The sequence below is a fragment of the Lentinula edodes genome (genome assembly GCF_021015755.1).
Source record: "Lentinula edodes strain Le(Bin) 0899 ss11 chromosome Unknown C8R40scaffold_11, whole genome shotgun sequence".
Classification (NCBI taxonomy): domain Eukaryota; kingdom Fungi; phylum Basidiomycota; class Agaricomycetes; order Agaricales; family Omphalotaceae; genus Lentinula; species Lentinula edodes.
Genome location: NW_025764317.1, coordinates 1 through 13,470, shown reverse-complemented (window position 1 = coordinate 13,470; position 13,470 = coordinate 1). Strand labels below are relative to the sequence as shown.

Genomic DNA, 13,470 nt, shown 5'->3' with positions numbered 1-13,470 from the left:
TAGTGCATTATATAATCTATCTACCGCTTCGCTATTGAGAATTTTGTCGACAAAAAACCAGAACCTAAGTACCAGTACCTGACTGCCGGGCTGTTTGCGGTGTTATGCGTCTCGGCAAATTCACTAGTTTTGGACGCGCCCGGATAATGAGTTACGATAAGAGGTATAAGGAGGTACAATCATCGAATAGTCTATCTGTAGTGTTGCCTGAAATTAGTGTAGATCGTGAATCCCAATGGGAAGAGGTCTGAAGAGGTCTCAACGAGTAGGGATATATACTAGGAGCCGGAACGAGTTTATCCCGCTCGGTTTACCTAAGCAAGGAATCCTCTTCCCGCGTCCCGATATGAGCATTATCTCTTTCTCCACAATGGACCTGATTTAGTACGGCAGGTGTTTCGTGTCTTTGGTCGTCATATTTATAGAATCTGCTCCTGGCCAAGTTCTTCGTAAATTCTCTCTGCTGATCTTCCTAAGTACTAGATTTCTGATTTCTTCTGAACCTCCTATCTAGCTATTTGACAGATTCGTAACATCTCACAGTTTTTCCTTCTCATTCTGTGTCTCCAGCTTGAGAGCAGCCTCAGGCGACCAGGAGAATCTTAGACCTATCACAGCGCTTGAAGACTCTTTCGCCGTTGTAGATCTGTTTACATCATGTCGCTTCAGCCCACAATTTTTGACAGAAGATCTGTTAGGCCTGCGTTCGAGCTGTCCAGAAGCCTCCATTCTATCGCCATTCCCATTGAACCTCATCTAGGAATGGCGGTTAACGCCACTACAACGCTTAAAAAGCCTACTGCAGGACGTCCACGCCGACCTACTGTCACCGGTTTCCTTCCTTTGCCCCCAATCAGTGCTTCACCAATCTGCACTCCAACCACCGGCAGCTCTTCGCGCGAATTCTTTGGCTCAGAATCTGAATACAGTGATAGTCAAAGTGTATGGTTGAGCAACGACAGCTATACTACAGCCCCTGCCACCCCTTCAGAGTATTCTCCTACCTTTCGGGCGTCTCCCAAGTGGATTTCCACTCCGCCCACGCCTCCCCCGAAATTGTTCAAACGTTCGGTTACTTGTGTAATTAAACGTCCACATTCGTCATTCTTTCCGGCTTCATCCTCGTTTCCCGCCTACATGTCTCCTCGTGCGTCCGATCAGTTCATTCAGCGAAGAAATTCAGTCCCGGCTGTTGCTACACACACTAGTAGTAGGTCGTTTTCAGATCTATATCCATTCGTTGGAGGGCGAAAAGCACGGTGGAACAAAACCTCGAATACCGGCATCATGGCTAGCCCTTTAAGCTCAACCTTCATTCCTTCTGGGGAATCTACCCATCCATTCGTTCGCTCGCGTCCTTTATTTAATGTGGCGCACGAAGTCGCTATGGATCATGAAATTGGACCGGCTTTCGAGAGTCGAAGGTTTGTGTCACCTTTGACTACAAAACCTTCGATGGATCCAGAAATCAACCGGCACAAGTTGAAGGACGACATCCGAAGATATCACGCATTGATGGAATTGCTATCTACAGAAGTGTCGTATATGCAGGATTTAAGGATCCTGGTTTCGGTGTGTTCTCAAATCCTCCTCATTTCGTAACAGCAAATTTTGAACGTTACATGCAGATATACCTCCGTCAGATCCCTACTCTTACCTTGAAGCGTTCGTCAAGCACTTCTTCGACTTTCGGCCTCAATTCCTCCTTCTCCGCGCTTTCCAGGGCAAACTCCTCTGTCCACCTCAGTAATATTACCGGTCATTCATCGTACATTCAACCCCTTACCAATGCACCCTCTAAAGAAAGAGAGAAGTCTCCATCAAGGCGTATATTCAAAAACCCGGAGATCGATGTCTTGACTCGTAACGCTGACGAAGTTCTACAATTCCATGAACACTTCGTTGAGGAATTACGCACAGCAATGGCTCCTTTGGGGATCCACATGGAGTCGTCTTCGGAGCACTCATCTGACGACGAGATATCGGTAGGAAATGTTGAAACCATCGATGCGGGAATCGCTATTGTTTCCACGAAATTTGCAACCGAGGTATCTCTCGTCTTCTAATGTGCAGGTGTTCGTTACTGTGCTCATCCTGTCATGCTTTAGGCCTCGCGGTTTACATCCTATGAGTTGTTTTGCGCAGGTCATTTAGAAGCGATTGACGTCATCCGGCGTGTCCAGAATGCGCATCCTACTGACTGGGAAGCTTTCGAACAAAAATGCAGCGCTTCAGCGTTTGAGATGCTGAAATCCTCTGACGCCGTTCCTGTCTCCATTTCGCAACTTGATTCGACTTCGCAATCAAGACGAAACTCTACTGCGACTATCGACGACGCTGTGCGTTATGTTCGTTCGCGGTCCAATAGCCTTGTCAAGGACAGAGACACTTCTACTCCTCGAAACAGATCTCGCCTTACGTTCATGGATTACCTTATCAAACCGGTACAGCGGATATGCAAATATCCTCTCTTACTCGAGCAGCTTAAATCGAGCGAACCGTTATATGAGTCCAAGATACGTGTTCCTTGGCTCTCAGATAGGAATGTGGTAGTCGAGAGTGCGGCTCAGGCTATGCGACATGTAGCGAGTACCGTTGACGAGGCCCGACAGCGGCAGGACGTTGCTGTGCGATCTGCATTGATTGCTTCGCGCATATTGTACTCTCACGTCTTACAATCGCCATCCCCCTCTCCGTTGCAGGTTCTTACACCTGGTTTTCTCTCGTCGCTTGGGCCATGCCATATCGCCGGTTCATTAGATGTCATACACCAGCGGTCAATAAAGCAGTCCACAGGCACGGCAAATATTAACGTCAAGTATCTCGGTGCGTTCCTTTATCGCGGTGGGTACTTTATTCTTGCCAAGGTCACTAAAGGTAGGACATACGAGCCTAGACATTGGTTCAGACTGGGCGACTTCAAAATCATCGAGGCAGTCGAATCTGAAGGTATGTTGTTCGTGATCATCTCTTATTATCACTGATACTGATACGAACATAGCCTGGCTTCCATGCTCGTTTCGTCTCTCTTGCAAAGGGCACGAGTTTGAATTTGCCGCAGCTTGCCAACAGGAAAGGGAAGCGTGGTTGACTGCTATACGAGAGTCGCTCGCCTATCCAACTTCCAGTTGGATCAATGAACCGACTGCTAGCATCCTTTTAGATGGGAAAGGGGAGATCGTCCCTTCGATGCTTGATGATCCATACGAGGCTATCGTTCCTCTTCCTACCATCAACTCTGTTCCTGAGCTTGCCTCAGATACTGGCGATCAGCTTACGGAGACATTGCTCGATGCTTTGGCTACCGAATCCCAGATGCTGCAAGCAACTGCTACCTCGAGCCCTGAAGTACCCTCCATTCCTAGTCGTCGATCTTCCTCCACGTCTGCTCAAGCATTTTCCACGCCCACGAGTCCCGAGTATGAAACTTTTGTCATTCGCCGTAATCTTCCTGCTGCGCGTGCTCAGATAGATGCCGGCCTGAGCGATGTGATCTCCGATATATGTCTTTCTGCACGATCCCAGGCTGCTACCCAGGAAGAGGAACTGTTTCAACCACCACACATCCCTCGTCAGAGCTCTTCGAGTCACCCCGCTCAGAATTCAAAGCTGAACTCTCGATCATCAACAAGTTCTAGTTTGAGCATGGCTAAGAATCGCCTTCGAAAGCACGAAAGTGTACGGGTTCCACGAAGGAAAAGTCTGGCTCAGTTGGTTGACGATCAGTCTATAACTAAGAATTCAGCATCGCGAGCTCAGTCTTTCACTACGCGGAAACGTCCTCAGAAGCTCAATTTGACAAGTAAGGGTCCTGAGGAAGCCGATCCGCTATTATCTCATCCTCCGAATTCCTCTCGATCTTATTCGTCACCCACATTTCCTGGCGGTTCTGCCAATAGCAATCCCGTATCCTCCGATCCTTCATCAACCCTGGCTAGTCCTGTTCTTGAAAGCCATCCTGCACAAATGAACGGGGCGCCTCATTCTGAGCCAGGTTGTAATCGGTCTAGACCAAGCTCTTTAGTATGCAACGTTCGAAGTTTATTTGCTCCTAGACCCCCTTCCCTAATCAATACGTTCACACCCGTCTTTACTACATCGTCGCCTGCCACGTTCGACTTCAAGCACGATAAACCCTCTCCAAAAAATGTTTTTAGACGATGGATGGGTTCAGTTTCGCGAAGTCATCGGCGGGCCCTCAGTGCTCCCGAAAATTCAGACAATATGAACGGCAACTCCCCTGTTTTACCTGAGGACCTTGACTTTGGCGAGCCCATAAAATTGGTACAATCTCCTTCTCCATTGTGATGTTGTATGTCCCTTTCCTGTTACTTCAAGCATAGCATAGAATTCCACTGTACTCATACCTCAATTTCTCGTATTCCCTTATAGTATGTATTCACTGCTAGATTAGTGTATTTACATTACTGTATCCACACTAATGAGTGTAATTTAGATTAAGATACGGTGCCCGTGGGCACTTCGCGACCTTCCGCTCTACATATGTGGGAGAGGTTACATAGCGCTCCGAGAAGAATCTTGAAATTTGAAACATTCGGTGCGCTCAAGCCTCAATCAAAAAATGTTCTCCAATATCTGGATTCATAACCAATTACATACTAGATCTAGAAATGTTACGTTGTTCTCTCAACTTCTTTGTTAATGGTCTTTTCCGTTGGTCTCAATTGTACGCAAGGACCTTGCGCGCTTCTGTTTCTGGCGCTTGTTCAGCGCTTTCCTCAATGATAACAAATTGTTACTGATGATTATCTAAACTTTGGGTGTAAGCGCTTACACTGTTGCCTCTGCTAGTACCTCTGCACACAATGGCTCTACAAAGATATACAAAATCTGTGGATGGAACAATTCCGATCCAAGCTCTTATGTACAATGATGAAGAATTGATTTCTACACAGGACGGCATTGGAATATATGACGGGTAAGTTTTTTTCCCAGAAATCAGGCTGGAAAATCGTTATTTGCTTCAGGTTTCCAACGCTTCATCTCCAAATCTGAATTAATGACCCAGTTTGCAGAAGTCCCTGGACCATCAGTCTGGAACCGTCCACATAACAAGTCAACGATTGTTCTACATAGATGCCACAAAGAAACCGTCCAGATCCTTCTCTTTAGCACTTTCTCATGTCTCCAAAACGGATTACTACGCGGGTCTCTTCAGCTCTTCGCCCAAAGTGACTCTTCATCTTTCTATAGAGGACCCAGCATCGGAAGAACCTTCAAGATTTGGAAGTTGGGAATGCGAAGTTTGTGCATATCGCAATCCACCTGGTTTGAGTCCCTCTGCTGCTCGGGTATGTGCGTTATGCGGCGTCCCCAGAAGTTTGCCAGCAAAGTCTGCCTCTTCCAGCGCCTCTTTTGAAGTTCCACAACCAAGTATAGACTCATCATTTCCAACATCTGCTTCTACTTCAGCCCTTCCGCAGCGTTTTCGGAAGCCCAGCTCGATATCATGTCCTGCATGTACATTCTTGAATCACCCGTCCATGCAGACATGCGAGATCTGTTCCACTCCGCTGCCCAAAGCATCAGGTGATCATACTCAGGCCAAGTCTGCCCCGACCACACGACCTACCACACCCGGTCTCAATGATGATGATATTGAATCGAAAATGCTCAAGCTGAGCTTCCGTAAAGGTGGAGATAAAGTATTTTACACTGCTCTGAAACGTAGCTTGAAGGGTCGGGCATGGGAGATTACTCCTTCCAATGCCGGGACGAATGGTGCTCGATCAGGAATCTGTGAGAACACGTTCCTGGTCGATGTAATCACCTCTGACTCTCTTTGTTTAGCTGGCATTATGCAAGCGGTAGAAAACAATGCACAGAATCGCGACGCAGATATGTCAAATGCCCTTCAAGATCTCGAAGCGCTCATGGTCAAAGCCAAGGATATGGTCCGCTTAGCAGCAGAACTGAACGAACGTCTGACGGCTTCGTCAACAACGACGGCCAACGATCCCTACTCATTTGTTCTATCCTCAACCCTCACGGAACCAGAAGAAGCGACATTCATTCGGTCCTCTCTATCTCAGCTTGGTTTGCAGATGGAGAATACCCCGGTCACGTTGGATATGATGAAGGACGAGCGAGAGTGGATGGAACAACTTGCTCGGGAATTGGCGAATATATTGCAAGGATCTGAGAAAGTTTCTTCCTCATCGAGCGGTGGGATGATGAAAAAACGGGGAATTATCGCTCTAGATGAAGTTTGGGGTGGTTGGAATCGCGCAAGAGGCGTCGGTGAGCAAACTCATTTTCGATTCTTGTTTCTTTTCTTGTTGTTCATCAATCATATTCAGCTCTTATACCACCCTCAACGTTCCTCCAAGTAATCCCCTATTTGCCTGCTTTTACCAACCCTACCATCACTTCCCGAACCCTTAATTCAGGCCTTGCCGTTCTGCATACACCACCCTACTCACGAGCAGCATTTGCTGCCCGTATCTGTGGCCTCCTCGCTCTTGCAGGTCCAAAATCTACAACGGAAATTGCACAGGAAGAAGGTATAACGATTGGCCTAACGGTGGAGATGCTCATCATAGTCGAAGAAGATGGCGATGTCTGTAGAGATGACGGTCAATCTGTCATTCAGGAAAAGAAAGGTGATATCTTGGTGCTCGGAGAGGTAAACTGGTGGGCGAATTTGTTTATTGGATATACTTGGGACGGTCAAGAGTAGGACATGGTTTCTCGCACCGATGAACATTTTTGGTAGCATGGCTGGAATGAGATACAGATTTGGTACATGACGGACGTGTTTTACTAATAGACAGATATGGATGGTTAGATATGCGCATACATATGAGGTCCATGATAGATGCGAAAGGAAAAAAGCATGCAATAGAGAAAAAAGTCTATGGTATAAGGCCGTGGGCACGCAACAGCGCTCCCCACTCTTCTTGACGTAGCTCTGCTTCAGCCAAGCGTTGCTTCAAGTCGCTGTAAAACATGAAATTGAGTGGAAAAGTTAGGCAACTCTCAATACTACAAAACGTACCAGTTCTCTTGTGTTAATTTATTTCGTGCTTCTTTTGTGACCCGAAGATCTTCAGTCATTGCCCGCCATGCCTCGTCTTCAGGAAGGTTCACATCGTTATACATCGCATCGAGTTCCTCGTTGAAAGCCTGAAGACATTAAGGTGGTTGATAATTTGATGTCCACATCCAAGACACACCTCGTACATAATCTCCTTCTCTTTAGTAGATTCTTCAAGGAGACTCTTCACCACCTCACACTGACGGCGGGAATTCTGGAGCTCGACCTTACTGCGCTCAAGGTCATTGGTTCTCTGCAAATCGGTAAACGAAAAAGAAAAAGTTAGACAGCGATCATCGAAGCTACACACCTCCTTGAATGCAGACGACAACTTTACGAGCGCAGTTTGCATGGCATCGTGGTTGCCGACTGCTTTACTTAGTGAACTGTCGGCTTCGTTTACTAGACGATCCAAAGCACCTGTGGCATGGTTGTACGTGTTGAATATACTAGGAGAGTCCACTGAACTATGCTGTCGCAGAGGTGTACTAGGCGCACCGCCAGGTGGCCGGTGGCTGCGTGGCGTGCTCTCTCCAGTTCTCTGGCCGATGAGAGATCTCATTTCCTCTAATCGCTCCTGGGCTGCCTTCGTCTAAATGAGGTCTTGTCAAAATTCAACCTGATTCATGGAGGTGTGGAAAACCTTACCAAAGGAGGAGCGCCTCTCTGTGGCGTTCGGAAGCCCTTTGCGGGTGAGGAAGGTCTAGATATATCGTTGTCTGATAACACGATTGCTGAGGTATGCTTCTCGACTTCGACCTTCAGTCGTTTGACTGCCCGATGCGATGATTCAACCTGTCCATGGTAAGGATCTAAGATATGGTCGAATACAAGTAACGCTCACATCTTCCTTTGTCGTTCGAGCTAAGGAAACGATTTTGTCAAGGTCATGGACCATGTGAGGTGAAGATACAGATGGCCCTGCCACCTTCCCAAGACGAATTTGGGGTGAGACCCGTCTAGGCGATGATGTAACTGTCCTAGCAGGCGTCCTGCTCAAAGAATTACGTCCACTCTTGCGACCAGTCACGGGAGTGTCAGTCGAGTCTATTGCATTCCGGACAGAGGTTTTCTTCTTGATGGACAATGGCTCAACGGAACTGGATGCTCGAGCCATACCATTCATATGTGGCTTCGGTGTTGAATCGATGTTATTCACAGGATGAAAGATTTGCCGTTTGCTACGAGGTATGCCTGACTTCGTTGGAGTTGGTTGCACAATGTCACTAATTTCAGCCGCAAGCTCGTCATCTATTGAAGGAAGCTCGGGAAGCGGTGGCGAGAGTGGACGGGGGGATCTAGGAGGTGGAAGTGGTGACGGACTTCGAGGTCCCATAGGACGGCGATCGGAAGAATGTCGAGAAAGAGATCGGGGTGATCTGGGATCCTCGGTAATCGTACATTGACTGGTGGAATCCCTAGCGGTAGATGCGCGAGAGGCGGGTCGGGCAGGATGAGGGAACTCTTCTACTGGGTACCAATCAATGAAAAATATGTCTGCATAACAAAGGAAATTTACCTTCATATATAGGAGCAGTACTCGGCTGGGAACTTCTGACAGGGACCTGTCTATCATTCTGGCTCTTACTGTTTCTCCTGGCGAGTGCGAGCTGTGCGTCGATGTCGTTATCTGACCTGTCCAATATTTGTATTTGCTCATCGTCGTCTGTATCCGTGTAATCTGACTCTCTATCTCGAGACACAGATCTGGACTTCGATGCTCTAGATATAGACCTCGACAGGCTGCGGCTGAGACTACGGCTGAAAGAGTCGTCTGCATCCGAAGACGGACCAGGCGACCTTCCTCTGTCATTCTTCGTCCTTGAACGGGTCGAAGCTAATGAACCATCATCGACAGTAGTGGCAATCGTCGACATGGTATTGGATCTTGAAGAAGAGAATTTTGTAATGCTGCTTTCACCAGTAGAAGTTGTTTGAGTATATGTAGATGATCGGCTGGCGGTAGACTTTGTGCGCTTGCGACTACTGACGGAACCAGCGAAGAAGTCACCCATAGAAGAGCCAGGCCGCGAGTTAAAAAGATTTCTAGAGATAGCGTCGAGACCGAAGATGGACGCTTTGGAACGCGCCGTCGGCGTAGAGGGTCGAGAGTTTTTGTCGGTTTTGAAATGGAAAAGACCGAATTGATGAACTATGGAAACTGAGGTCAATATACGGGATCACCTTGTAAGTAACAACCCTACTCGTCAATACGATCCGTTGAGGGACTCGTCTGGTCTGCACTACATCCACTTCCTCAGGATCGGAAGGATCACTTGAAGTGACCTTGTACCGGCACATGCCGCCTGCCAGGGGTTGAAGTCGAATCACAGCAAGCGGAGGACCTCGCATCCCGAAAGGAATGTCATCAGCTGTCCCCAGTGCGTCGACATGTACAACAATCTTGGTCTACAAAAGCAGATGAATCAGCACCAATAGTTTCGACATCTTGAAATATTGTTACCTTCTTGATCTCTTGGAGGAACGCAGTTCTTTGATAAACATTATAGTACGTTCGAGCAGTGGTGAGTCTTCCCCCTCTAGACTCTACCTCCATTTCCTCGGAACAAAGCACCACAGACTGTCCTGAGCGCGCTCGGTATCTAGCTTGCACATTCCAGAGGTTCTTGAGGAAACGTTGCTTGTCGACCTCAGTCTGAGAAGGGTCCAAATTAATCGGAGACGGTGGATGGACTACAGACAAGGATCGGAATGGCCGGCCAGACCATCTTTCACTATGATCTTGAGGAGGAGTCTCCAGGTAAAGGTGAAAATCTGTTATTCAACGTTATGAAGTAACAAGATCGAACAAATGACTGCATACCTGCGCCACCCTGATCAGTCGCGACGACGTCAGTCACATCAAGAACACCTTTACAGACCATTCCGTTCTTTTTCTTTCCAGTTGGCAAACCGCTTTTAGTGATCTTGTCCAACTCATCTAACCCTGCTAATACCCGTCCACTTTTTTCACCGTTACCAGGCCTTTTCACTATGAGCAACTTGTCGTCGAAAAGAAACAAGGTACAATGTAGGGAACCAACGAGAGAGGTAGATGATGCAGAAGAGGAGGAAGGCGCTTCCAACAATATGTCTTCAACATCTATACAGTCAATGAAGCGGCGAGAGTTGGAAAACATATTTGGAGGGAAGCCGTCGATGGTAGCGATAAGGCAGTACACGATAGCGGCGCGTTTTGTCTGTTCATCTGCTTCTGCCAGTGCGATCTTACTCGCAATATCATCTGCCTCCTCTAGTTTCGCCCTTTGAGGGTCGTGCGGAGGCATATGCTTGATCATGAGTCGAAAGAGTAATGTATACCGCGGAATTCGTTGAACAGGTTCCATGAGGAGCTCCCGAAGTCCGACTCGATTTCTTGCATCCGTTGATTGATATTTGACTCGCTATGAGGAAAGATGTAATGGAAAAACCGGATATAGAAACAGCACTCACTTCAATATAGTCTTCGAACGGAGACGAACGTTTTTCCATCTCCTGCTCAATAAAGCGCTGTGCCTCTTCTCTCTTCACATAATACTGTCTGTATTGCTCGAAGCCCTTTAACTCCTTGAAGTGCCGAAGTGCAACATCACCAACTCCACCAACCGCTTTATAGCCGTTTGGAGCTATCATTTTCTCCAGGTCTGTTAAGAATGCTTCATTGACGGGTAGGAGGCTGTCGATATTTCCAAAAAGCGTAGTTGCTTCGTATTTTGAAATGATGGCAGTACTTTTGCTTCGAGCAAAATTTCGCAGTGGATCGGCATAATCCCTCTTCAGAGTCTGTAACTTCTTCACATAAGAGCGCTCAGTCGTGACCAGCTCGTTGATTGCGGACGCAAGAGCAGAGGATTCTGCGAGGGCACGCTTTCTTGTGGCAGGGTGTTCCTACATAAGCAGATGATTCAGTGGGAGTTTCTGGCCAGTGTGCGAGCAGCACCAACAATGTTCCCCAGCTCCTTGTTTGTCTCTCCAAGGACATCCTCTTCTTCCACTACGTCTCCCAAAGATAAGACCAAGTCTTTGATTTCTGTTGTATAGTCTCTTAATACGACTGCTGATAAGACCATAAATGATACATGCCCTCAGTTAATTCTTTGCCATTCTCTGAGCCTTCAACAACGACGCCGCAGAAGAAGACGCGCTTCGTATGGCTCGGGCTGACAGTAGGAGTAAGATCTCGAGGTCTGGTTTCGTCGCCAGTGGCTAGAGGTATTTGCTTTCGGGGTGAGCTGGCGAGGGCCATTCGTTGAAGAGGAAAGTTATGCAAAAGGTCGGAGCAGTGTTAGTAATGTTTTTGGACGCAAAACATTCAAGTTTGAGCAACTGGAGACGAAATGAAACCTATTCTAAGTGAGAGTTCAAAATCAACCGACGCGATAACGTGACTTTGATAGTTACTTACGTCACGTAACCGCCGCTTTGACACACCTGAGCATTCTTCTCTCTCTACATCCATTTCGGGACACGCCCTTGAACTGTTTGCACTATCTTCTAATCGCCGTAAATAATGAACAATTATTCGGTAAGCATTGATTCCTCCGAACATTTTTCTTCGAGCTCCGTTCCTAATGATAGACATTAGCAAAATGCCAGAAACATAGATAGCAGCAGCTACTGCTTTACTTGTTCTGGCGTTGTGACCCCTCTTAAACCTCGTATCCGACCTGTTGTGCCATCATCCGCTATGTCTCCAGTTGAACTCTTGCCCTCACGGGCCTCTACGATACCAACTATTTCTGATCGATCGTTGAACCTCTACAACAAGTTTCCGGATATCTCGTCTGACCTAACGTTTTCGACGCTCTCCTTTGCATCGCCTACGATGAAAGCTCTACTTTCAAATCAGGACAGCGATCTACACATTGGTTCTACATGCTCTCTCAGTGAAGCATTCGATACTCCACCTCTTCGGACACCTTTTCACCCTAGTTCACCTTCATCGCCAAATGCTCCTGTCCGCATCGACTGGTCGGCTTTTCCTGTTTTTGATGCTACAGTAGGACCCACCATAAGCGATTCCTCCTCAAACCGTCCCTTGTTCTGCAAATCACGGCCAATGTTGCCCCGTGGTGGTTTATTTGACTCATCGGCGGATGAATCTACCGAGCTATCACCATGCATACCGAGCAGGAAAGCTGTCAGACTGCGTCGTTCCAGTACATATCGCCCTTTGAATATGGTCAAGAGTCCCAGTCACAAATTATCTTCTATCCAGGAGACTTCAACCTCGTCACAATGGCAAACGGAAGAGATTTCTCGACGAGTCCAATCTTCAAGCCAATCTTCACGACTACTTGCGCTTTGCTCAAACAAATTGCATAAGCAATCTACCGTTTCTCTTGTCGTGGACGACGACTATGATAGCAATGGTAGACGATCCAAACCCAGCCGACCGCCATTGGTTGCAGGTTTCCTTCAAAGCTTACCTCCATTCAGACTTTCTGACACACCTGCATCAACGTCGCCTATTTCGACTTCTCCAGTAACTCCTTCACGATGTGCCACACCGCTCAGGTCTCCGTTCCTTATCAGAAAGAGGGACGAACCTAGAGTGGCCTGAAGTGGAGGACTGATTCTAGCGAATATTCTTCCGGCACACCTGTTTGAATTGCATGGTTATTCTTGTCTATAATTTATACATTATATCCTATTCAATTTAATGTCCTCGTAGAGCTCTTGACCTGAACTGCTCATGAGTATACCATTTCCACAATCATTTTCGGTATGAGCGCCTCAAAGCTAGTAAATAAGCGCCCGAGCGCTTACGCGCTACACGTGACATTTTCAACAATAACGCGCTTGTGTTGGAATTCTACTTCGTTCTTCCATCTAGACTCCCACTCCGAGGAGTCTGTCACTACCACTCTCGGACTCTGCACTGCACTCCTATTCATTGACTCTGTCTATTTATCATATCCTATTGTTCGGCCTTAAATATTAATTGGCTTCGGAACCACAATGTCTCCAGTTACACTTGACCTGGAAGCCAGCAAGAAAAACCTTTCAACGAGGTGCGCTTTGGACGATATTTCCAAGGCTGTATCTAAATGCAAGAGGATTGTGGTGGTTACGGGTGCAGGAATATCCTGTTCGTCGGGGATTCCTGTAAGTCCTTGTTCGCTGTTTGATTTATAACCCAATCTCACAGGTTTTACACTCAGGATTTTCGCTCTTCTGACGGACTCTACAACCTTGTAAAAGCTCGATTCCCTGACGTGGTTCTCAAGGGACGAGATCTTTTCGACGCATCTCTATTCCGCGACCCCGACTCTACTGCGGCGTTCTTTTGGTTCATATCCCAACTCAAGCAAAAGATCGACCAAGCCGAGCCCACACCAACTCATGATTTTCTCAAGATTCTAGAAAGCAAAGGGAAATTGCTCCGGTCCTATACACAAAATATCGACGGT

At 47.2% G+C, this 13,470-nt stretch overlaps 5 protein-coding genes across 5 annotated transcripts; 4 read left to right on the top strand and 1 right to left on the bottom strand.

Moving 5' to 3' along the window:
• The first annotated feature begins 307 nt into the window (after nt 1-307).
• C8R40DRAFT_1096057 (uncharacterized protein) lies at nt 308-4,693 on the top strand. The gene is made up of 6 exons (XM_046227726.1): nt 308-449; nt 515-1,572; nt 1,629-2,048; nt 2,109-2,949; nt 3,002-4,596; nt 4,653-4,693. Exons 2-5 carry the CDS (start codon nt 658-660, stop codon nt 4,306-4,308), a joined length of 3,483 nt encoding a protein of 1,160 aa, XP_046087947.1. The 5' UTR covers nt 308-449; nt 515-657; the 3' UTR covers nt 4,309-4,596; nt 4,653-4,693.
• Nucleotides 4,694-4,826: 133 nt separating this feature from the next.
• On the top strand, nt 4,827-6,700 carry C8R40DRAFT_1159802 (vacuolar protein sorting-associated protein 36; the record flags this gene model as incomplete). Its single annotated transcript, XM_046229934.1, has 3 exons — nt 4,827-4,939; nt 5,030-6,261; nt 6,321-6,700. 3 exons carry the CDS (start codon nt 4,827-4,829, stop codon nt 6,698-6,700), a joined length of 1,725 nt encoding a protein of 574 aa, XP_046087946.1.
• An 87-nt stretch (nt 6,701-6,787) lies between these two features.
• C8R40DRAFT_75470 (uncharacterized protein) lies at nt 6,788-11,533 on the bottom strand. Its single transcript, XM_046236119.1, has 12 exons — nt 11,141-11,533; nt 11,002-11,087; nt 10,511-10,945; nt 9,882-10,461; nt 9,522-9,832; nt 9,262-9,466; nt 8,577-9,209; nt 7,902-8,527; nt 7,706-7,852; nt 7,197-7,649; nt 7,019-7,146; nt 6,788-6,960 (listed from the first exon to the last, which is right to left on the bottom strand). The coding sequence occupies exons 1-12, from the start codon at nt 11,301-11,303 to the stop codon at nt 6,876-6,878; spliced, it is 3,852 nt and encodes a 1,283-aa protein (XP_046087945.1). The 5' UTR covers nt 11,304-11,533; the 3' UTR covers nt 6,788-6,875.
• Nucleotides 11,091-12,675, top strand: C8R40DRAFT_75491 (uncharacterized protein). Its single transcript, XM_046236121.1, has 2 exons — nt 11,091-11,582; nt 11,643-12,675. The coding sequence occupies exons 1-2, from the start codon at nt 11,568-11,570 to the stop codon at nt 12,618-12,620; spliced, it is 993 nt and encodes a 330-aa protein (XP_046087944.1). The 5' UTR covers nt 11,091-11,567; the 3' UTR covers nt 12,621-12,675.
• A 343-nt stretch (nt 12,676-13,018) lies between these two features.
• On the top strand, nt 13,019-13,470 carry C8R40DRAFT_1182490 (uncharacterized protein; the record flags this gene model as incomplete). The annotated part of the gene is made up of 3 exons (XM_046232972.1): nt 13,019-13,071; nt 13,097-13,165; nt 13,209-13,470. Coding segments are annotated over 3 exons (384 nt in total), but the record flags the coding sequence as incomplete, so codon positions are not given.

Bases quoted from the DNA above. Each gene is read 5' to 3' on its own strand.
- C8R40DRAFT_1096057 (XM_046227726.1), top strand. From the start codon at position 658: ATGTCGCTTCAGCCCACAATTTTTGACAGAAGATCTGTTAGGCCTGCG. The intron at 1,573-1,628 runs GTGTGTTCTCAA...CGTTACATGCAG, and splicing joins ATTTAAGGATCCTGGTTTCG to ATATACCTCCGTCAGATCCC. The intron at 2,049-2,108 runs GTATCTCTCGTC...GTCATGCTTTAG, and splicing joins CCACGAAATTTGCAACCGAG to GCCTCGCGGTTTACATCCTA.
- C8R40DRAFT_75470 (XM_046236119.1), bottom strand. From the start codon at position 11,303: ATGGCCCTCGCCAGCTCACCCCGAAAGCAAATACCTCTAGCCACTGGC. The intron at 8,528-8,576 runs GTAAATTTCCTT...ATTGGTACCCAG, and splicing joins TACTGCTCCTATATATGAAG to TAGAAGAGTTCCCTCATCCT. The intron at 7,853-7,901 runs GTGAGCGTTACT...TACCATGGACAG, and splicing joins CTCGAACGACAAAGGAAGAT to GTTGAATCATCGCATCGGGC.